This window comes from Aspergillus versicolor, assembly GCF_001890125.1.
Source record: "Aspergillus versicolor CBS 583.65 unplaced genomic scaffold ASPVEscaffold_1, whole genome shotgun sequence".
Lineage (NCBI taxonomy): Eukaryota > Fungi > Ascomycota > Eurotiomycetes > Eurotiales > Aspergillaceae > Aspergillus > Aspergillus versicolor.
Genome location: NW_024467524.1, coordinates 5,000,705 through 5,023,850, shown reverse-complemented (window position 1 = coordinate 5,023,850; position 23,146 = coordinate 5,000,705). Strand labels below are relative to the sequence as shown.

Here is a 23,146-nt window from a genome sequence, read left to right as displayed (position 1 = left end):
ATAATATATATTATAAATTATAGATTAGAAAAGAATATAAGCTATTAATAATATTTAAAATATATTTTAAAACTTATAAATATTAAATTATATTATTTAGATTAATAAATACTCCTATAAGTTTTTAATAATATATTAATTATATACTAGAGAATCTTCTAGATATTATTTATATAATATATCTTAATAATATTATTATATTCTCTAAAAATAAAGAAGAATATAAGATATATATTTATATAATTCTAAAATAATTATAAAGATTTAAGCTATATATAAAAATAAGTAAATATATTTTTTATATAAACTATATTAATTTTCTAGAATTTATAATAACTATAAATAGAGTAGAAATAAAAACTAAATAAATTATAATAATTATAAACTAGCTAGTACTATAAAATATAAAAAAAGTCTAGTTATTTATTAAATTTATTAATTATTACTATTAATTTATTTATAAATTTAGTAAAATTATAGCTCTATTAAATAAAATAATAAAGAAGAATATAAAATTATACTTTTTACTAAAAAAAAAGAAACTTAAAATATTTTAAAATTTTAAGAATATTTTTCTCTTAGAATTATTATTATAATATTATAATCTAAGATTACCTATTAAAATCTAAATAGATATATTAAAATATATAATTTTAGATATTCTAAACTAGAAATTTAAAAATAAGAACTAGTACCTAATAATCTTCTATTTAAAGAAATTAGAGAATATATAAATATATTATAGAATATATAACCAGGAGCTATTTATAATAGTAAATAACTTCTATAAATAATATTATTATTTTAAAAATAGTTTATATATTACTAAGATTTACTCTAATTATAATAATTTATACTAGTTTATAATAATTAAGAAACTATTCTTATACTAAATATATTAAATTAAAAAGTTAATAGTATTCTATTTCTAAATTTACTATATTATAGATAAAAAGAACCCTATAAATAGCCTAAATAAATATATAAATTATAAATCTAGAGAAAAAGAAATAGATATATAAATAAACTATACTCTTAAAAAACTATAAAAGTAACTAAGTAATATTAAATCTATAAAAAAAAATTATATTTAGCTATATATATAATAGCTATTAAAATATATATATATATATATATAAACTACTAGTAAGCCTACTAGAGTTATTTAAGATTAGCTAAAAATATAATAAAATAGTAAAAAATACTAGAAAAAATAAAAAAAATATAAAAAATAAAAAATAAAGTATTTCTCTAAATAGACTTATATACTTTAAAGATAAGATTTATATTCTATATTCTAAGATATTTTATATAAAAATTCTTAAGACTAATTATAATAATTTATAAGATAGATATCTAGATAGAGAAAAAATAATAAAAACTATTAAATATAAATATTACTAGCTAATAATAAACTAGAAAATTAAGAACTATATTAAAAAATATAATATATATTAGTAGATTATAGTATACTAATATAAATTCTATAGTTTTATAAGTAAATTTCTATAACTAAAAAATTTTATAAATTAAATAATAATAGATTTTATAACCAGGCTATCCTCTATAAAATATTAAAAAAAGATATATAATACTATTTTTATAGTAGTTAACTATTTTACTAAATATATATTTTATATTCTATATATAAAGAGTATTTTTATAGAAAATCTTATAATAATCTTTATTAAATATATATATATATGTATTAGAGTTTTAAGTAATATAGTTAGTAATAGAGATAATATCTTTATAAGTATATTCTAGTTAATACTCTATTATTACCTTAATTTAAGCTATAAATTAACTACTATATACTATCTATAAATAGATAGATAGATAGAATATTAAAATTAGATATTTAAATATTATTTATATATTTATATAAACTAGAATTAAGATAACTAGTTATAGTAACTATTAATTATATAACTTATCTATAATAAAATAACTAGATAAGATATAAATAAAAGTTCTATATAATTTTTAATAGAATATTAACTATAATTTTAAGTTAATATTAAAGATCTAGAAGAAAGTATTATATAAAATATACTAAAATAAGCTAAATAATTTTAAAAAAACTATAAAAAGCTAGCTAAATAACTAGAAAATATAATTAAAACTATAAAAAAATAATATAATAAAAAATATAAGAATATAAAATTTATAGTTAATAACTTTATTATATTAGATATAAAAAATATTAACTAAACTAGATTAAACTATAAATTAAGTAACTAATATCTAGAATCTTTTAAAATTATATATATATAATATTAATTTTATAAATTATATCTATATTCTAAAATATATTAACTCTATAATATATTCTATATTTTCTTATTCTATAAATATACTAGAGACTTCTATACAGCTCTAAAATTAAAATTACTATTTATTAATAAAAAAGAAGAATATAAAATTAAAAATATAATTATAGATTACTAGTATAAAGAATAACTTTAATTTTTAATTTAATAGTATAGATAAGACCCTAGTTATAATATATAAAAACTACTTAATTATATTAAAGATACTATTATACTAGATATCTATAAAAAATAATAATATCTACTATAAAAATATAAAAGAGAAAGATTTATAATATCTATAAACTATATAGAATCCTAAATTATAGAAAGAGAATTATTAATTTAAAAAAAAAAAAAAAAAAAAAAAAAAATTAAAAAAAATAAAAAATTATTTATTATTTTTATAGAAGGCCTTTTTTAGAGACTTTTTAAAAATATAAATCCCTATAGAGGGCCCCTTCTAGAGATTTTTTAAAAATAGAAACTTCTAAAGAGAACCTCTCCTAAAGATTTTTAAAAATAAATAATCTATAGTATTATAATTAAAATATATAATACCAGGATACTAAGCATAAAATTATAGGATATTAAATAAAAATATAGTAAATATAAATAAAAGTATTTATAAATAGTCTAGAAAAAGGCTCTTATTCTAGCTAGTAATAAAGAGAGCTATATCTTTATTTTTTTTATAAAAATAAAATATATAATAATAAATAATAATCTTTAGTAGGTTATAGCTACTTCTAATAATACTAGTCTAAAAGAATATCTTACTAGTAATAAAATATATCTTAATAATAACTATTCTATAGTTCTAAAAAAGAGAATTAGTAAAATAATCTAGATCTAGTATAAAAAAATTAAAATATTTATTTTATTATAGAACTAGGTACTATATTTACTATAATAATAAGTATTATACTATCCTGAAAGACTATCTAATATTATAAGTAAGTAAAGCTTATTATAAGAGAGATATATATAATATATAGTAGCTAGAGTAGAAAATATAGAAAAAAAAACTAATAAGATAGAAAAAAGAACTAAGAAAATAGAAAAAAGAATATAAGAAAATAGTAAGAATAAGAATATAGATATAAATATAGATATAGATATAAATAAAAGAGCTAGAAAAAGACTTATCTCTAGAAAAATATTTATAGTAAGATAAGTAAGATATATCTTATATATATAATATATATTAGTAGTATAGGTAATAGCAGACTTCTTATATAATAATATCTAAAAATATTATATTAATAAGATTTTAAATATAAAAATAATTATAAAGCTAGACTAATTAAAAACTAGAAATAAAAAAGTAAAATATTATAAAATAATAATAAAATATTAAGAATCTTAATAATAATATTAATATAATCTATAGAGTAAAATAATTACTAAAAATAGAAATTAATATAGAAAGATATATAAAATAGTATATCTAAAATTTAAACTAATTAAATAAAACCTTATAGAGAATTAAATAATTAAAAAAATAAAGTATAAATATACTATATATAAATAAAATTTTTAGTAATAATATCTTTATAAATTCTTAAGTAAAATAACTAGTAAAAAGCTTATTTAAATTATAAAAATTAAAAGAATCTAAATACTAAATATTAATATAATTATCTAAGATATAATTAAGAAATAATAGTATAAAGTTTTTATTATTAAATTAATATACTACTATATTAATCTATAATATAGTACTAGAAGGCTTAATTTAATCTAAAAAAATATTAATAAGATTTATAAAATTAAAATAGCTATAAAAATAAAAGAAATTAACTAATAAACTATATAAATATAAAGAAATATTTATAGTAATAAAAAATAAAATATCTAGAGAAAAAAAAAAAAAAAAGAAAAAATAGATAAAAAATAAGTAATATTTTAATATTATAATATTACTAAACTATATATAAATTTACTTATAATAAATACTAGCTATATAATACTTATTTATATTATTAAAGCTATCTATACTAATAAAATAATAATATATTAACTTTAAATATTTACTATAAGTTTAATTTTAAGTCTATAAAATTAAGTTTAATATTATTAGATTTCTTTTTTTTTACTCTATATTTTAACTGCAGGGCCTGTTAAAAATAACTAATTATAAAATTATAATTACTTAAAAGAAAGAAATAACTATTATATATTATTATTTATAGATATTATATAAATATACCTGAAGTATACTATAGTAGCTAAGCAGCTACTATATAATATATAAATATATATTATACTGCTGGTTCTTAGCTAGAAAAGCCAGTAATTAGTTTATTTAAATATAGACCTATCCTTTACTAACTATATATTATATCTCTATAATCCCTAGAGAACCGCTATATTAGTATTACAGCCTCACAATATAATATTAATTTATATTATTAAAACTATCTATATTAATACAATAATAATATATTAATTTTAAATATTTACTATAAGTTTAATTTTAGATTTATAAAACTAAGTTTAATATTATTAGATTTTTTATTTTTATTTTATATTTTAACTACAGGACCTATTAAAAATAACTAATTATAAAATTATAATTATTTAAGAGAGAAAAATAACTATTATATACTATTATTTATAGATATTATATAAATATATCTAAGATATATTATAGTAGTTAAACAGCTACTATATAGTATATAGATATGTATTATACTACTAGTTCTTAGCTATAAAAAAGTAGTAGTTAATTTTATTAAATATAATTCTATTTTTTATTAATTATATATTATATTTTTATAATTCTTAAAGAGCTACTATATTAATATTATAATTTTATAATTTTAATTACTCTTTTTTTAAAGGCCTGATATATATAATTATAATAGAATTTAAGACTTAGGAGTAAATCTAATATTATAGTATATAAAATTAAATATCTCCTATTATATAAGATAATATAATAATATAAATCTCTACTAGAAAAAAAGGAAATCCAGAATTAGAAAATAATAAAAAAATAAAGTATATTATAAATTTATATATAATCTCTAAGATAATAGAAGAGAATTAATTTATTCTAATTTTAAATTTTAATATAGAATAAAGAAAAAAACCTATAAATTAATAAAAATATTAAAGAATTTTTTAGAGAAGAATAAATAATTATATAATATATTAAATTAATATTACTATGAAAGAAATAGAAAGTTCTAGAGATAAAACTAAATATATATATTAAAATTATATATATAAATATAGAAATACTATTTTAAAATATTTAATTTATAATATAATATTTTTAAGAATACTATAAATTAAGTAATTTTCAAGATTAAATAAAATTTTTAAAAGAGTATTTCTATATAAAAAATTTATAAGTTATAATTTATATAAATATTTAGACTAGTATCTTTATATAGAAAACGATTTTTAAATATTCTTAGAACATTACTAAATAGATAAAAAGAAGATAAACTATATATTATTATTTTTAATAATATCTAGCCTCTATAATTAGAAAAAGATATATATATATATATAATCTTATTATAAAATTTTATATAGATTAATTTTAATAATATTCTACTATATATAATTAATAGTTTAATAATACTATAGTAAGAAATAATAGTATTTCTTATAATATAAAATAATAAATATACTAGTTATTATATAAATTTATATAATATTTTAAAGAAGTTTAAGTAGTATTTAACTAAGTTACTAGATAATAGAATATCAAAAGCTATCTTTTAATAATTAAATAATTAATTTTAGAATACTAAAGTATACTAGAAATAAACTATAATTAAAAAAGTTTTAGAGAAAATCTAATTTTTAGAATATATATATATTAGTAGATAGTAGAAAAAAGAGAACATAATAATAAAAATAATCATAAAAAGTTATAATTTTATAATAAAAGTTATAAGTACTTTCTTAATATTTCAAAAGAAATAAAAAATATAAAAATATATAAAGATAGTCTAGACTACTATAATTATAGAAAAATTAATTATATTAAATTATAATATTAATTAATAGATAGTTAAGTATATTTATAAAAAAATAATATAAAATGTAATAAAATTATAGATAATTTAAAAAACTTAAAAAAAAAAATTTAATATTTTATATAATAAAAATATAAGGCCTTCTTTCTAAACTATAATAATAAAAAATAATTATATTTATAATACTTTTAAAAGAAAAATAAGAAAAGCTATAAAAATATAGATTTTATTAAATTTTAAGATAGAGATAAGTTTTATAAATTAATATAAATTAAATAGAATTTATTTTTAAATAATAGTAGAATATTAAGAAAGGTATGTATAATAGATAATTATAATATAATATTTTACAGAAGTTATATACTATTAATATATATAAAAAATATAAAAATAAACTATATAAATAATACTTAAGATTTAAAGTAATTAATATAAATAAGTATAATATAATACTAGATTAGGACTAGCTAGAGGTTATTAATCAATTAATAAATTAATAAAATAAATTATAAAAATATTATAGAGAAGAATCTATAAATTTAACAATATTTATATTTATATAAGAATATACTATAAAAATTATTATAAAAATATAAATATATTAAATAAAAATTAATAGAATCTAAATTATAAAGTTAATAAGTATAGAATAATATTATAATTTTATAAATATTTTCTTAGAAAAAGAAATAGAATTATATTATCAAGCTAGAATTAAATATAAAATTTATATTTAAATTAATTTATTTATTATTTTTAAGAGAACTATAAGTTTTATATAAATATATAATAAAAATATTTAAAAAAAAATCTAGATTAAATTATTAAAGAGTTCTTATACATTACTAATATTATTTATATTAAAAAAGCATAATAATTTATATTTTTATATATATTATTATAAGTTTAATATTATTACTAGATAAGATACTAGACTATCTAGATACTATAGAGATTTTTATATAATTAAATTTATATAATATATACTATCAACTATAAATTAAAAAGAAATATAAATTATTAATAATATTTAAAATATACTTTAAAACTTATAAAATTATATTTTAAAATTTAAAAATATCTTCTTAAAATTATTATTATAATATTATAACTTAAGATTATCTATTAAAATCTATATAGATATATTAATATTTATTATAATTATAATAATCTATATTAATTTATAATAACTAAAGAGTTATTATTATATTAAATACATTAGGCTAAGAAACTAGTAGTATTCTATTTCTAAGTTTATTATATTATAAATAAAAAAACCCTATAAATAATTTAAATAGATATATAAACTATAAATCTAGAAAAAAAATAGATATATAGATAAATTATATTTTTAAAAAACTATAGGAATAATTAGATATTATTAAATTTATAAAAAAAGTTATGTTTATTTATATATATAATAGCTATTAAAAAAATATAAAAAAAACTACTAGTAGTTTACTAGAATTACTTAAAATTAGTTAAAAATATAATAAAATAATAGAAATATAGAAAATAAAAAATAAAGTATTTCTGTAAATAGATTTATATATTTTAAAAATAAAGTCTATATTCTATATTCTAATATATTTTATATACAAATCCTTGAACTAACTATAATAATCTATAAAATAAATATTTAAATAGAAAAAGAATAATAAAAATTATTAAATATAAATATTATTAACTAATACTAAATATGAAAATTAAAAACTATATTAAAAAATATAATATATATTAATTAATAAATTATAATATATTAATAAATTATAATATATTAATAAATTATAATATACTAATAAATTATAATATACTAATATAAATTCTATAATTTAATAGATAAATTTCTATAACTAAAAAATCTTATAAATTAAATAATAATAGATTTTATAACTAGATTACTTTTTATAGAATACTAAAAAAATATATAATATTATTTTTATAATAGTTGATTACTTTATTAAATATATATTTTATATTTTATATATAAAGAGTATTTCTATAAAAAATCTTGATATAATAAATATAATTATAAATTATTAATATAAAAGGAAACTCTAGTTTTTAATTAAATAACATAAATAGAACTCCAGTTATAATATATATAAACTATTTAATTATATTAAAGATACTATTATATTAAATATTTATAAAAATAGTAATATCTACTATAGAAGTATATGAAAGAAAAATTTATAATATCTATAAATTATATAGAATTCTAATTATAGAAGAGAAATTATTAATTTTTTTAAAAAATAAAATTTTAAGCTTTTTTTAAAATTAAATAATTTATAATACTATAAAAATAGTACTAGTATATATAATACTAGAATACTAAATATAAAATTATAAAATATTAAATATACATATAGTAAATATAGATAAGAATATTTATAAATAATTTAAAAAAGGGCTTTTATTTTAATTAGTAATAAAGAAATTATTTCTTTATCTTTATTATAAAAATATGTAATAATAAGTTATAATCTCTAGTAGACTATAGTTACTTTTAATAATATTAATCTAAAAATTATCTTACTAGTAATAAAATATATTTTAATAATAATTATTCTATAATTATAAAAAAGAAAATTAGTAAAATAATCTAGATCTAATATAAATAAATCTAAAAATATTTATTTTATTATAAAACTAGATATTATATTTATTATTATAATAAATATTATACTGTTCTAGAGGGCTACTATATTATATAAATAAATATAGTGTATTATAAGATAAATATATATAATATATAGTAATAGAGGCTAGAAATATAGAATAAGAAATTAATAATATAGAAAAAAAAGATTTAAAAGTATAAAAAGAATATATATAATAATAATAAAAATAAAGATAAAAGTATAAAAAAATTAGAAATATAAATAAAAAATAGAGATAAACTCATTACTAGAGAAATATTAATAATAAAATAAATAAAATAAGTTTTATATATATACTATATATTAATAGCCTGGATAATAGAAAATTTCTTTTATAATAAAATTTAAAAATTTTATATTAATAAGATTTTAAATATAAATAATAATTATAAATCTAGATTAATTAAAAACTAGAAATAAAAAAAATAATATTATAAAATAATAATAAAATATTACGAACTCTAATAATAATATTAATATAATTTATAAGATAAAATAACCACTATAAATAGTAATTAGTATAAAAAATATATAAAATAGTATATTTAAAACTTAAACTGATTAGATAGATCCTTATAAAAAATTAAGTAATTAAAAAAGTAAAATATAAATATACTATATAGAAAATAAAATTTCTAATAATAATATATCTATAAATTTTTAAGTAAAATAACTAGTAAAAAGCTTATTCAAATTATAGAATTTAAAAGAATATAATATATTAATTTAATAATATAGTACCAGGAGACTTAACTTAATCTAGAAAAATATTAATAAAATCTATAAAATTAAGTTTAATATTATTAAAAATTCTTACTCTGTACTTTAACTATAGAACCAGTTTTAAATAATTAACTATAAGATTATAATTACTTAAGAAAGAGAAATAACTATTATATATTACTAGTTCTTAACTAGGAGAATTAGTAATTAATTTCATTAAATATAAACCTATTTTTTATTAACTATATATTATATCTCTATAATTCTTAGAGAGCTGCTATATTAGTATTATAGCCTTATATATTAACTAACTTTTACTTCTTCTAATCTCCTAGAATTTATAAATCAATAAAATAATTATAATAATCTAAAGTAATAATAATAACTTAATAAGATTACTAGCTCTTAAGCTATAGGATTATAAATTAGTAGCTATTGGTATATATATAAGTAGATGATTTAGTAGTGTTTTACCGTGCCGCCGAGATCCCATGACAATGGATCTTATAGTCTAGTACTGTAGTACATATGCATGGCTGTGTATAACAGTTAGTCAGTTACAGTTTATAGGATTTTTTTAAAGAATCTCTAAGTAATCTACTAGATTCTAAACCCAGCCGCATAACTAGTTAAATCCATATTCCCCCCATATGGTGAAGATCTCCTTACCGGTAGTAGTTGCTAGATCCTCGGCACCTAACACTTACACTCAGCACTGTCGATTCTTGGCAGTTTACAAACCAACACAGTCTCCATACTATTCATACCAGCGCCAGGAAAGTATTTGTTTGCAGGCAACATGTCAGAACAGCCCACCCCTTTGGGCCAAACCTGGTTCGATTGTGCCACCACTGGTGACAGCGTTGAGTGCAGTGATGCTAACACCAAGAGCCAAATACTCGTACCAATCCAGGATATACTTTGTTTAATTCCCAACAACAGGAAATATGCACACGGGTACACAATGTTATTCATCCAGAAAAATGCCTGTTCCCCCAATTCTACATGGAACGTTGAAGGAGTACTTCTTAGATCCGCCCCATCTAAACTGCTATCTGGTCGCCTACTTTCAGATTTACCGAGCCACCTCAATCATTCAAGGGATAGGGATCTTAAGTTGCATATTATCATCTCCACGGCCTCTGGAAGGGGGACGGCGAACATATATTTTAACCAGACGTTGCAACAACTCTTTGACTGGATTGGAGTTGAGCAGTACGAAGTCCATCAGACGCATTCACCCCAGACCATAACTGAATTGTGTCATTCAGTGTTCATCCCGCAAGCTGAAGCGGGTGTCCCCCAGACAATCGTTCTTCTCTCCGGAGACGGCGGAATCGGTGATATCATTGATTCGTTTTACGGCACCCAAAAAGGCATTTGTACCATGCCGAACATAGCACTTGTCCCGGAGGGTACCGGAAATGCGCTGGCAACTTCCACAGGACTAGTGACTCACCCCAAAGCTCCATTGATTGCACTACTCCGCGGAAAGCCTTGTCCTCTTCCGGTTTTTGTTGCTACCTTCTCAGATGGTGCGAATTACGTCCAAGATGGCCCAGCCCAGCCTCCATTAATCGATGAACACCCCTCCCTAACTATATATGGCGGCATCGTTGCAAGCTGGGGCATCCATGCCTCGCTAGTTGCTGATAGCGACTCTGTCGAATATCGCAAATTTGGTGCAGACAGATTCAAAATGGCTGCAGAAGAGCTCCTCTTCCCTCCAGATGGCAGCGAGACTCACAAGTATTCCGGGACGATTACACTGACTCGAAGAGTTGACCAACACAATTTTAACCACGAAGAGATTCTAGAGCACAAGAAACACATGTACGTGCTTGTAACTTTAGTGTCAAACCTCGAGAAGGACTTTATGATATCCCCGGAGTCGGCTGCTCTAGATGGCTCTCTAAGAATACTCCGCTTCGGACCGATGGAACCCCAGCGTGCAATGGCCCTGCTATCTGCGGCATACCGGAACGGCCAACACGTTCAAGATGATGAAGTCATGTACACCGAAATCGAAGAATTTAGAATTGACTTTCATGAGGCAGACAAGAGATGGAGACGTGTGTGCATCGATGGTAGAGTGATAGTCGCCCAGGACAAAGGCTGGATGAGGGTACAGAAGGAGAGGAGGCGTTTAGTGAATATTCTTTTACCAGATCTAATATAGCTCAAACGTGGGGTACCCGGTGGGCCTTTCTCATTTTGGTAAAATGCTGAACTCCAGGTTTCGTAGTAGTACGAATATCCACGTCCCCCGGAAAGGTGACCTTTATAATGTCATGTTACAGGAATCCACTTCATCGCGAGTGACTGGTTTTCGCTGACCTAATGGCGACAACGCTTTTGACCATACAATAAAACCAAGTCGCTTTACTCACTAAAGAGAAGGACCCATGTAAGATAAATTGTCGAGGAAAAATGGCAACATCTGCCGTTTAGTATTTGAAAATTAGCTAGCATTGTTCCCTATATCTGGAGCAGAGAAAGAAGACATTATTTGTGTCTCCGATTGATTTATTGAGATTCTTCGTTCGGCCCAGCTGATCCGTAACCATCCTTGGCTTCGGCCCCTTCTCTTTGTCCAATCAGTGTACGCGAATTTCAATTCACTCGGCTCTTTTGAACAATGATACTTAAATGAATCGTACCTCGCAATTCTCCCTTTAAACTGTCACCCTCGGTACCCGCCCAAGAATCCCAGATAATCAAGTCACTATCGTATCTCTTTGTATGGGGTCGCTATAACCTTAATTCAACCTACACGCTGTTGCCATCATGTCCTTCTCAAATCTGGTTTCCGACCTTGCACTGAGGGACAACTATGAAGATCGGAATTCCCAGACCTCGAACGCACGATCTCAGGTCACTGCTCGATCATACACGAGTACCACTGCCACGAGTGTCAGTATATCTGGGGATATTTCAAGCCAGCTCCATTCGGGCTACAGCCACCCGCTCAGTAGGTCATGGCAAGCCGAGAGGCAATTGACCAAGGTTTGTAACATGCCATATCTCCGGACCATCTAATGTCCCATTCCTACCACACCATTGTTGGACTCTTGGCCCTAACTTCAACTCAGGAGTCGCTGATATACCCTCTTTTCATTACTGACAATCCGGATGAAGAGACGCCCATCCCGTCACTACCTAACCAGCATCGCCGAGGATTGAATCGTTTAATACCATTTTTAAAACCGCTTGTTCTTAAAGGACTGCGATCCGTTATTTTATTTGGTGTACCCTTACACCCATCTGCTAAAGATGCGTTGGGAACCTCCGCGGATGACCCTGCCGGCCCTGTTGTCCAAGCAATTCGTCTTCTCCGGTCACGCTTTCCGGACCTGTACATTGTGACTGATGTATGTCTTTGTGAATACACGTCTCATGGCCATTGTGGGATATTACGTGAGGATGGCACGCTCGATAATACGCAATCCGTTGACCGTATCTCGGATGTTGCTTTGGCCTATGCTACTGCTGGAGCGCACTGTGTCGCCCCCTCCGATATGAACGATGGGAGGGTCCGAGCCATAAAACTGAAACTGATTGAAGCTGGTCTGGCGCACCGTGTGCTTCTTATGTCATACAGTGCTAAGTTTAGTGGTTGCCTCTATGGCCCATTTCGTGATGCAGCCGGTTCCTGCCCCTCCTTCGGGGATCGCAGGTGCTATCAACTCCCTCCCGGTGGCCGCGGACTTGCACGGAGGGCCATTCAGAGAGACATGGGCGAGGGTGCAGATATCATCATGGTAAAGCCCGCAAGCAGCTATTTGGATATTATAAGAGATGCAAGAGACCTCGCAAAGGATATTCCAATTGCTGCATATCAAGTCAGTGGCGAATATGCGATGATACATGCTGGAGCTAAGGCTGGAGTCTTTGACTTGAAATCGATGGCCTTTGAAAGTACAGAAGGAATATTACGCGCTGGCGCCGGGATTATTGTGAGCTATTTCGTGCCTGATTTTCTAGATTGGCTCTAGTCCCGACTTGGTTCAATCAATGTGATGGATGGGTTGGCAATACTCAATGCTGATTATGAATTTAAACCTTCTCTCCTCACCTACAGTGTATTGTGAAGCGTTTAATTGATACTGTTAATAATGGCACTTCATTCCACCAATGTTAATGTTTCCGCTATACTATTTGTTAGCGCCCCATCCGTAGTTAGAACTAGGCGGGGAATGACTGTATGTGTGCGAATATTACCACTGTGAAACAGGATGATGCTGAAAGGTTGCTGGATATAGTACCAGAGCACCCGAGTATAAATGTAATAAGTAGAAATAGAACCAAAATACCTTGCGAAGGGTAAAATGAAGACAGCTTTCGCCCGTTCTGAACCAGTCAGATATAAAGTTGAGCCCCCAAAAAAACAAAAAAAAAGGAAGCAACGCAAAGATAAAACGAATCAACACTGTTGTGGTATTACAAGAGAAAATAAAGGACACCCCAACCGTACGCCAATTAGAAGCCAAGCTAGCAAAGCTGAAAAAAAAAGTCGCGCCCACGGCGGGTTGGAGGGCTGTCACATATAGCTTGGCTTCAAGCCTTGGAAACCATAGGCAACAATGTCAGATTTAACAACTTCACCAGGAGCAACGTATGCTCCACGCCGCAGACGGACACCAGGATAAATTGTACAACCAGCACCGACATAGCAATCTTCTTCAATTGTGACGGGTCGGCCTTGGTAACGGCTTTGCGAGCCTTTCCGTTCCTGCATATTTGCATGAGCCATCGTTGTGAGAATTGTCACTCTTGGGCCAATCCATGTGTGTGCGCCGACACTAACAGGCAAATCATCGACAAAGAGGCAGCTCTCAGACACCATCACGTCTTCGCCAATATGAATGTTGTATCCATAATGACAACGGAAAGGCGCTTCTACCACAGCACCTTGACCAATAGAGCCCGCAGGCCTTGGTGATGCAACGGCTGATGAGTTGATACACGGTTGAGGCACCAATATTTCCTTAAGCAAACGGTTTTGTTCCTTGGCGCTAAGCCCCGAAACAGGATTGCAGGCATTATTGAACCGCCAAAGTGCAGCTCTACATCGGTCCCTTTCTTCCACGAGGAGAACATCGAAAGGCCTATAAAGGTCGCCGCGTAACATTTTATCTTTTTCTGTCTCCTCGCTAGAGACAGCGCGGCCGGACAACTGGTGCTCAATACTCAACGCCATTCGGGCTTGAGCTTGGGGAGTGCTGGTATCAATGCTGTTAGTCTGTGCTGGTCGCTGATCGATCCCGCCTTGGAAGAGTGGGACATTGGTTTTCGTATGGCCGCCATGTGCAAGCTCCCTGATCGGCGGAACGAGTTGATAATCACTTTTGGCGTGTCCATCACGAGACAATTCGTGGATCGAAGGTACTTCCCGAAAATCAGATTTTGGTAGGGAATCTGCAATATAACTGGGGTGGCTTGCATTTGGCCAAGTTCGCTTTGACCATGAGCCCCGGCTAGGACCAACCCCCGTGGGACTGGTAGTGTTGAACTGCGTTGAGGCGCGGGTTTCATCATCAACAATTATAGGCCTCATTTTCCCCGGTTCAAGTGGTTCTACTAGGCTTTGCTGTCGATCGTGCTGGTTGATGTCGTGTACATACTGTCCACCAATATCCGGATAACCCTCCTTTGATTGTAGTGGGACCGGTGTTTTCGTTGTGGATGGCTTCTGCCAAGTGCTTCGAGATGAATATCCTTCGCAGATGAAGCCTCCTCTAATACAATTATTGCCTGCAGTATGAATAAGCCGTGAGATGTCGGTTTTGAAGAAAACCAAACACGGGGGGTTGCGAAACTTACAGGCTGGATGCTGTTCATCGCACTTTTTTTTTCGCCTTCGGCAAGTCATGCAACCTGTTTTAGTCCTATTGCTGAAGACGCGCTTCCTTTTGGGTGCAATTTGCACGGGGTTTTGTGGACGATCCTGGGGGAAAGGTGCGGCCGTCTGTTCGTTTGATATAGCACCATCGATAGGGCGATTGACGCTATCCCAGGTCTTTTGGGCCATATCAGGCCCTTGCGCATCGCGTTGAAGTGCCTCCGCTAGTTGGGCGTCCGAAGCATCGATTTGCTGCGTCCGCTGGGCTTGATTTAAAAGTTGAGCATCACATTCATGCCAATTGGAATTTGTGGAGAGCTTCCGGTTGTTATCACCCTCATCTAGCCTGGTGTGATTTTGAGGGGTTGTGTTCTTGGATTCAGTATCACTTTGGGAGCTCATAATCCCATTGGGGACGCCTGATTGTGAGTGGTGTTCTGCGGGACCATCCGTGGGTTGGACAGGGCTTCTCGGAGCGCGATATGGTGGATATGGATCATCATCTTGCTCGTCTGTTTCTGATCTCTTCCGTTTGGAGCGATTCATAGAATTAGAAGCACCGTGGGATGTCGAACGCTGTGACAGTTGTTCATCTATATCGTTACGGGGATTCCCATTCTCCTTTGATTTTTCTTCTTGGTGAGTAGACGGGTCGCACCCACCAGGAGGCCAGGCCTCAGTGGAATCTCGACCGTCTCCGTCGATTGAACTGCCACCAAAAGTGGTAACTGCAACTGGAGCTTCTCTCCCATTCACGGCCGTGAATCGTGAGGGGCTATGATCTACCCTAGAATCCTTTTCAGATTCCTGGTCGTTCATCACTGATGAAGCCGCGATTGTGCTTATAATGATATGCAGAATGAAGGTCCAAGAGGCGCCCGTTGTCGAGCCGGATATTTCTAGGAAGCCTGCCACTGAAAACAAACGAACCCCAGCCTCAAGCACTTGCTGGATACACGGGTATATGCTGGCACGGCTTTGGAACCGCCTTTAACCGCCCATAGGTCACCTAGTGTGTGGAAGACAAGTGATGGATTTGAACCGGCTCCGCGACGCGCGCCACACAGTATGTATGACAGACTCGGAAGTATGCGCGGGACGCAAATCACAGCACAGCCGACGAAAAGCTGTGGTATCCCGACAAGGAGGAGAGTATTTCAAGATGGTGTATCAGGGTCGCAATTTACGGTCGAACCAAAATTAAATTAAAGAGTTGCTCAGTATCCGCCGTGGAGTGTAGTGTGCCAGCAGGCCGTTGGTAGGGGCGTGGAGCGCGGGGCGCCAGAGCTAAGACGAATGAATTGGATACGGAGTGTCTCGTGCACCCCGGGGTTAAAGCCTGGTGGTTTGTCACCAGGAAGGGTTATGGCCACTGAGTGTAGATGAGAGCGAGGGCCGACTGGGGCTGACGGTGCGTCTCGTCAGGGAGATGTGGCACACCCAGGGCTGGAAACTCAAAGCTAAAGGATGAGACGAGAAAGGGGCTTATGAGAGATACGAGGGGAAATAAGAAAGTCTGTCTTGGGAGACGAGGGAGGAAGAATAAGCGATAGTAATGTTTCAGCGAGTAGCGTAACAGGATGAGAATATTAATTATCAGATACCATTGCCGCCTGCAGATGGCAGTGATCGTGAGAAAAGACTCCGCGTTTGACGCTTTGCAGAAAGATCCAATAGTAACCAGTCAGTAGCAGAGGGCCCCGCCCCCTTCCAGCCAGAAAGGGAGGAGAAAAAGAAAAATGAAGAGAGTTCCTGCCAGAGTTTGGACCAGGGGTCGTTGCCCAACGGACCAAGCAAGATGGAGAGATGCGGCTGCCAGCTGGCTGACGAGAACTAAACTTGGGTTAGTTGGCGCGCGATCGACCGTGACCGCGCGCAGGAGAGTGGCTCCATCATCTTTTCAAGGAACACTTGGAACACGTTCGGATGGGCGCAGCCTTGGGATTGGGCGGCGTCGCGCTCAGGCGATACGCCACCACGAAAGGGAGGGTCAGACGCTCTCTTCCCACGCCGTTGTGCAGTCTACCGCCAGGGAAGCGCGGGACAGCGGCGGGTGGAAACACTGGAACAAGATGCACATTGGCTGTCACCCCCTTCCCCATCAAAACTTCGTCGCCATTGGCGCGAGGTTGCGGTTCTCATGGATCCATCGTGCATCTCACAGCCCCCCCAGAGATTATCGGCGGCAGCTTGAGCCTTGACACGAGGCAGGCAAGAAACTGATTTTCCTTAAAAAACAAAGATAAATACGTAATGATCACACCTATTAATGTGGCATTTTAAAATGGCTCAGCCGCCAGTGATAATACACCATCACCACGATGCCCAATACTACTGAACCCGAGCATACATATCTATTATTGATACAAACAGTCACCTGAGCTTCGTATTATCTGTAGACACCTTGACTTTTTGGTACTCGGAAACTGACCTGCTCAAAAAAACAACATGAATTCAACCTAGATTGAAGGGATCTGCCTGGGCCCTGGGGCCTTCGATAGTATCGCACAGCCATACTGGAAGCAGCAACTTGAACTGGTGTAGACTACTCCGTGCGCTGTAAACAATCCACGTTTGGGAACAGTGGAGTAAGATGAGCAGCTTCCTGCAGAACTATATTAAGCCTAGCCAGATGAAAAAATAATACTATTGCGCTGGAATAGCACAGGTTTGAATACCATGCGCATAACACGGAGAGAACTCAAGTAAGCTGGTGTTATTACCTGGTACACATACATATCGTTGGGACCAAAGCGTATAAAACTAGCTGGCACCATTAATTTTTATATTTTTGTTATTTGAGCATCAAACCCGAGCAGAAGTTCCAGCTCCAGCTTCAGGAAGCTGTCCGCGAATTGGTCGCTGACTAAGAAATGTATCACTGAGATCTCACCCACACAGCTCACCGCCAGAGGTCTAAGTCCCTCAGGAGCGATTCTTCCTTGAGAGCATCAGATCCCGCAGTCTTCCTCATACCTCAGACTCGCAACCAAAGCTCCCCCACTTTTCTTTCTCAGTTCCTGGTGCGACCTCTACACCACACTTCTTCACTTTCCTCTCAGGCCCCCTTGTGCGTAACCGCAGACAAACCCCTCCAAAGAAGCTTTTACCCCGCCAAACAATTAAACGTGCCAACCCATCGTCATACAACGCATGCCGTAAACACTGAGCAACTCTTTGGAGTTTTTTCTTCTTTCTCTCTCTCTCTTTCTTTTGTCTCCCTCTCTCCCCCCTTCTTATTTTAGGGGTTTTTTTGTTCTTTTCTTTTTGTTTTTCTGTTCTCTGCATTAGGGGTCGCTAGATATTCCATTATTTTCGTTGCACCCATCGAACTTCCACTGAAAACGCGCTCTTCTACTCTGAATCCCGCGACGGCATGTCTGTCTCCATACAGGAGTTGGACACCACTGTCCAGGCATTTTACGAGGGCAAAGGTGACCTGGTAGGTTTTTCCGATTGAATAATCGAACTGCAGAGGCTCGATTGTTGACCTTAGGATTCGCGTCGTGAAGCAAAAGCAAGCCCAGCAGACTCTGACCGAAGTAAGTTATGTTGCAATTGTGACGCAGAGGGAGAATACGCCTGACTTGATTTATCCCGTAGTTTAAACAAAATCCGGATGCCTGGTTGATTGTGGGAAATATACTTCAAGAGTCGCAATACCCACAGACTAAATGTGGGCGATTGCACCCAAGCCCCAATTAACGACTACACCGCTAATAGTTTTAGACCTTGCGCTCCAAGTTCTCGACGATGTAATCATGACACGATGGAAGGTTCTACCGCGGGAACAATGCCTAGGTGAGTGTAGCAGAAGAAAAATCACTTTGGAATCCCATGTCTGATCCGAATTGTCGAAGGAATCCGCAATTTCATCGTTAATTTTATAATCGAGAACTCGAAATCCGAGGAAAAGCTAAGAAGCGAACGGGCGTTCCTGAACAAGCTTAACTTAGTCCTCGTTTCCATATTGAAACAAGAGTGGCCGCACAACTGGCCAACCTTTATCAACGAAATAGTCTCATCCTGTCACACAAGCCTCTCCATCTGCGAAAACAACATGGCTATCCTTCGGCTGTTATCCGAAGAAGTGTTTGATTTTTCTCAGGATCAGATGACATCCGTGAAAGCAAGGAACCTGAAGACATCTATGACACAGGAATTCTCGTCAATTTTCCAGCTGTGCTCTGAAGTTCTCAATACCGCAAACCAACCGAGCCTAGTCAAAGCGACACTAGAGACGCTTCTGCGATTCTTGAACTGGATCCCTCTTGGGTATATCTTTGAGACGCCGGTCATAAATACTCTCCTGACGCGATTTTTGGACGTGCCCGAGTTTCGTAATGTGACCCTTAAATGCCTCACAGAGATTGGTGGTCTACAAATTGGGCACCCCTACAACTATGATGAAAGACTTGTTCACATGTTCACAGAGACTCTAACTACAGTATCAAAAATAATCCCGTTGTCCATGGACTTGAAGCAGACCTATGCAAAGAGTAACTCGAGAGACCAAGAGTTTGTGCTTAACCTGGCGTTATTCCTTTGCAGCTTCTTTAGCGCGCATCTCAACGTAAGTTTTATTTATTATTTTATTTTTTTATCCCCCCCCCTTCTTTTCCCTTTTTCCAAGAGCAAGGCTCGTTATTACGCAAGTGCTGATGACGACCCAATTAGGTTATTGAGAAACTACCAAACCGGGATTATCTCACGCATGCCCACTTCTATCTTATTCGGATTAGTCAGATTGACGATAGGGAGGTGTTCAAAATCTGTTTGGAATATTGGACAAGACTAGTGCAAGAGCTTTATGAAGAGATGCAGCAACTCCCAATTACAGATATAAACCCCTTGGTGAACATGGGCGTGAGCGGTCTTTCCAATGGAGGAGCCCCGCATCCAACTACTCTTGCGAACTATCCCCTCCGCAAGCACAAATACGAAGAAGTTCTGTCCAGTTTGCGCACCGTGATGATAGAAAAGATGGTCCGGCCAGAAGAGGTTCTAATCGTTGAGAACGAAGAGGGTGAGATTATACGCGAGTTCGTTAAGGAAAGCGACACAATCCAGCTGTACAAAACAATCCGCGAGTGCCTGGTGTATCTCACTCATTTGGACGTCATCGATACAGAGAACATCATGATCGAGAAACTGGCCAAACAGGTCGATGGGACCGAATGGTCTTGGGCAAATTGCAATACCCTTTGCTGGGCAATTGGCTCAATCTCCGGAGCCATGAATGAAGAGACCGAAAAGCGTTTTCTTGTTACCGTTATTAAAGACCTCCTCGGCCTCACAGAAATGAAGAGAGGGAAAGACAATAAAGCTGTCGTGGCGAGTAATATAATGTACATCGTGGGGCAGTATCCGCGGTTTTTGAAGGCCCATTGGAAGTTCCTTAAAACAGTTGTTAACAAGCTGTTTGAATTCATGCACGAGACCCATGAAGGTAAGCTACTCAACCTAGTTCCAGAGCCTGAAGCTTACCCCACCAAGGTGTTCAGGATATGGCCTGCGACACGTTCATCAAGATCGCCAACAAATGTAGAAGGCACTTCGTTGCGCTACAACCAGGAGAAAATGAAGCTTTCATTGAAGAAATCGTCCGCAATATGCGCAAAATCACCTGTGATCTTTCACCCCAACAGGTCCACACTTTTTACGAGGCCTGTGGACACATGATATCAGCCCAAGGGCAGAAGGGTCTCCAGGACCGATTGATCGAAAATTTGATGTCATTGCCCAACTCTGCCTGGGACACTATCATCGCACAAGCCAACCAAGATCCTTCTATCCTCCAGGATGGGGAAACCATTAAGATTGTTGGAAACATAATGAAGACCAATGTCGCTGCTTGCTCTTCTGTTGGTACTTATTTCTACTCCCAACTAGGCCGCATATATCATGACATGTTGAACATGTTTCGGGCCTCCAGTCAGCTCATAAATGAAGCTGTAGCGCGTGATGGTAAGTTTCACAAAAACCAGAAACCAGAAGTCCCCATCCTCCTTTTCCTCGGCAAGACACGGAGTCACCTCTCCTTTAGCATTAATGTCCGTGTCTTTCCGAATCTTGAACTTAACGGGGCCTGATCGTTTCCTTAGGGGATATTGCGACAAAAACACCAAAAGTCAGAGGTCTTCGGACTATCAAGAGGGAAATCCTGAAACTTATCGATACGTACGTTCAGAAAGCAGACGACATGGAGATGGTCAACGCGAATATTGTTCCACCGCTCCTTGAAGCTGTCCTAGTGGATTATAACCGGAACGTACCAAACGCGCGCGAAGCCGAGGTCTTGAGTGTCATGACGACAGTCATCCAAAAGTTGCACGTAAGTTACCTGGCGGAAATCATCCCTACCTCGAGTTTCGAAATGCTTATAATACATGCTGACCTTTTTAGAACCTGATGGAGGATAAGGTGCCTTTGATTATGGAGAGTGTTTTTGAGTGTACATTGGAGATGATCAACAAGGACTTCCACGAGTTCCCCGATCACAGGATCCAATTTTTCAAATTATTGCAAGCGATTAACCTCCACTGTTTTCCCGCCTTGCTTAAACTAGACGCCACGCAGTTCAAATTTGTCATCGATTCTTGCATGTGGGCAAGCAAGCACGATAACCGTGAAGTTGAAAACACTGGTCTCACGATGTGTCTTGAACTTATGAACAATATGGCTGAGACTGACGTACAAACGGCAAACATCTTCTTCCGTCAATTTTACATCCCAATCTTGCAGGATGTATTTTTCGTTCTCACCGACAGTGACCATAAAGCGGGTACGCATTCTTACCTTCAGATCACAAGTAATTTAACATCACTAACTCTTCCATAGGATTCAAGTCTCAGGCTGGGTTGCTCTCGCGAATGTTCTACTTTATAGAAGCCGGCAAAATACAGGATCCTATCTACACCCCTGAACAAGCACCTATCGGGACCTCAAATAGAGATTTTCTTCAGAAATACGTAGCCGATCTTTTACAGACTGCTTTCAAGAACCTTCAGGAGTAAGTTCTAAACCATTCGTCTTTCGATCAATACCGCCTGTTCTAACGCTCAGCTAGAATCCAAATTAAACAATTCATCATTGGTTTGTTTACTTTGAACGACGACTTCAACAAGTTCAAGACACACTTGCGCGATTTTCTGATCTCGTTGAAAGAGTTTGTCGGTGACAATGCTGAACTTTATGCGGAAGAACGAGAACAGGCCCTGAAGGACGCGAAGGCTGCGGAACGTGATCGTGCAATGAGGGTTGGAGGGCTGCTGAAGCCGTCAGAGATGGACCATGACGACGAGCTATGACTCGACAAGGAACTGAAACCCGAGACTAATTTAGCTTCATCGGCAAACATGAGTTTGGGGAGCTATAAGTCTTTCACCAATGAGGATTGGCTGGATGGCTGGTCTTTCTATGGGCTGTAAGTATGAGAGATGACCAAGTCCTTCTTCTGCGTATTTCAGAATGTGTCTTGGCCTGTTAACCGTCCCTCCAATGTACCCCTTTTTTTGGAGTCGAGTTCCCATGAAAGGCGAATATCTGATATTCGATCTCCCTCAAACCTACAATGGCAGCGAGTTGGTTGCCTGACATACAATT

The 23,146-nt window shown here is 32.1% G+C and overlaps 4 protein-coding genes across 4 annotated transcripts; 3 read left to right on the top strand and 1 right to left on the bottom strand.

The window, feature by feature from the left end:
• The first annotated feature begins 10,299 nt into the window (after positions 1-10,299).
• On the top strand, positions 10,300-12,164 carry ASPVEDRAFT_184775 (uncharacterized protein). Its single transcript, XM_040808930.1, has one exon. The coding sequence runs from the start codon at positions 10,499-10,501 to the stop codon at positions 11,876-11,878; it is 1,380 nt and encodes a 459-aa protein (XP_040663478.1). The 5' UTR covers positions 10,300-10,498; the 3' UTR covers positions 11,879-12,164.
• Positions 12,165-12,486: 322 nt separating this feature from the next.
• Positions 12,487-13,694, top strand: ASPVEDRAFT_122148 (porphobilinogen synthase HEM2; the record flags this gene model as incomplete). Its single annotated transcript, XM_040805955.1, has 2 exons — positions 12,487-12,705; positions 12,792-13,694. 2 exons carry the CDS (start codon positions 12,487-12,489, stop codon positions 13,692-13,694), a joined length of 1,122 nt encoding a protein of 373 aa, XP_040663477.1.
• A 272-nt stretch (positions 13,695-13,966) lies between these two features.
• Positions 13,967-16,820, bottom strand: ASPVEDRAFT_306886 (uncharacterized protein). The gene is made up of 2 exons (XM_040810375.1): positions 15,523-16,820; positions 13,967-15,453 (listed from the first exon to the last, which is right to left on the bottom strand). The coding sequence occupies exons 1-2, from the start codon at positions 16,358-16,360 to the stop codon at positions 14,240-14,242; spliced, it is 2,052 nt and encodes a 683-aa protein (XP_040663476.1). The 5' UTR covers positions 16,361-16,820; the 3' UTR covers positions 13,967-14,239.
• A 2,097-nt stretch (positions 16,821-18,917) lies between these two features.
• Positions 18,918-22,851, top strand: ASPVEDRAFT_122010 (exportin CRM1; the record flags this gene model as incomplete). Its single annotated transcript, XM_040805945.1, has 11 exons — positions 18,918-18,983; positions 19,054-19,083; positions 19,145-19,217; positions 19,271-19,342; positions 19,402-20,114; positions 20,219-20,990; positions 21,038-21,508; positions 21,646-21,875; positions 21,947-22,325; positions 22,382-22,553; positions 22,611-22,851. The coding sequence occupies 11 exons, from the start codon at positions 18,918-18,920 to the stop codon at positions 22,849-22,851; spliced, it is 3,219 nt and encodes a 1,072-aa protein (XP_040663475.1).
• Positions 22,852-23,146: the final 295 nt, after the last annotated feature.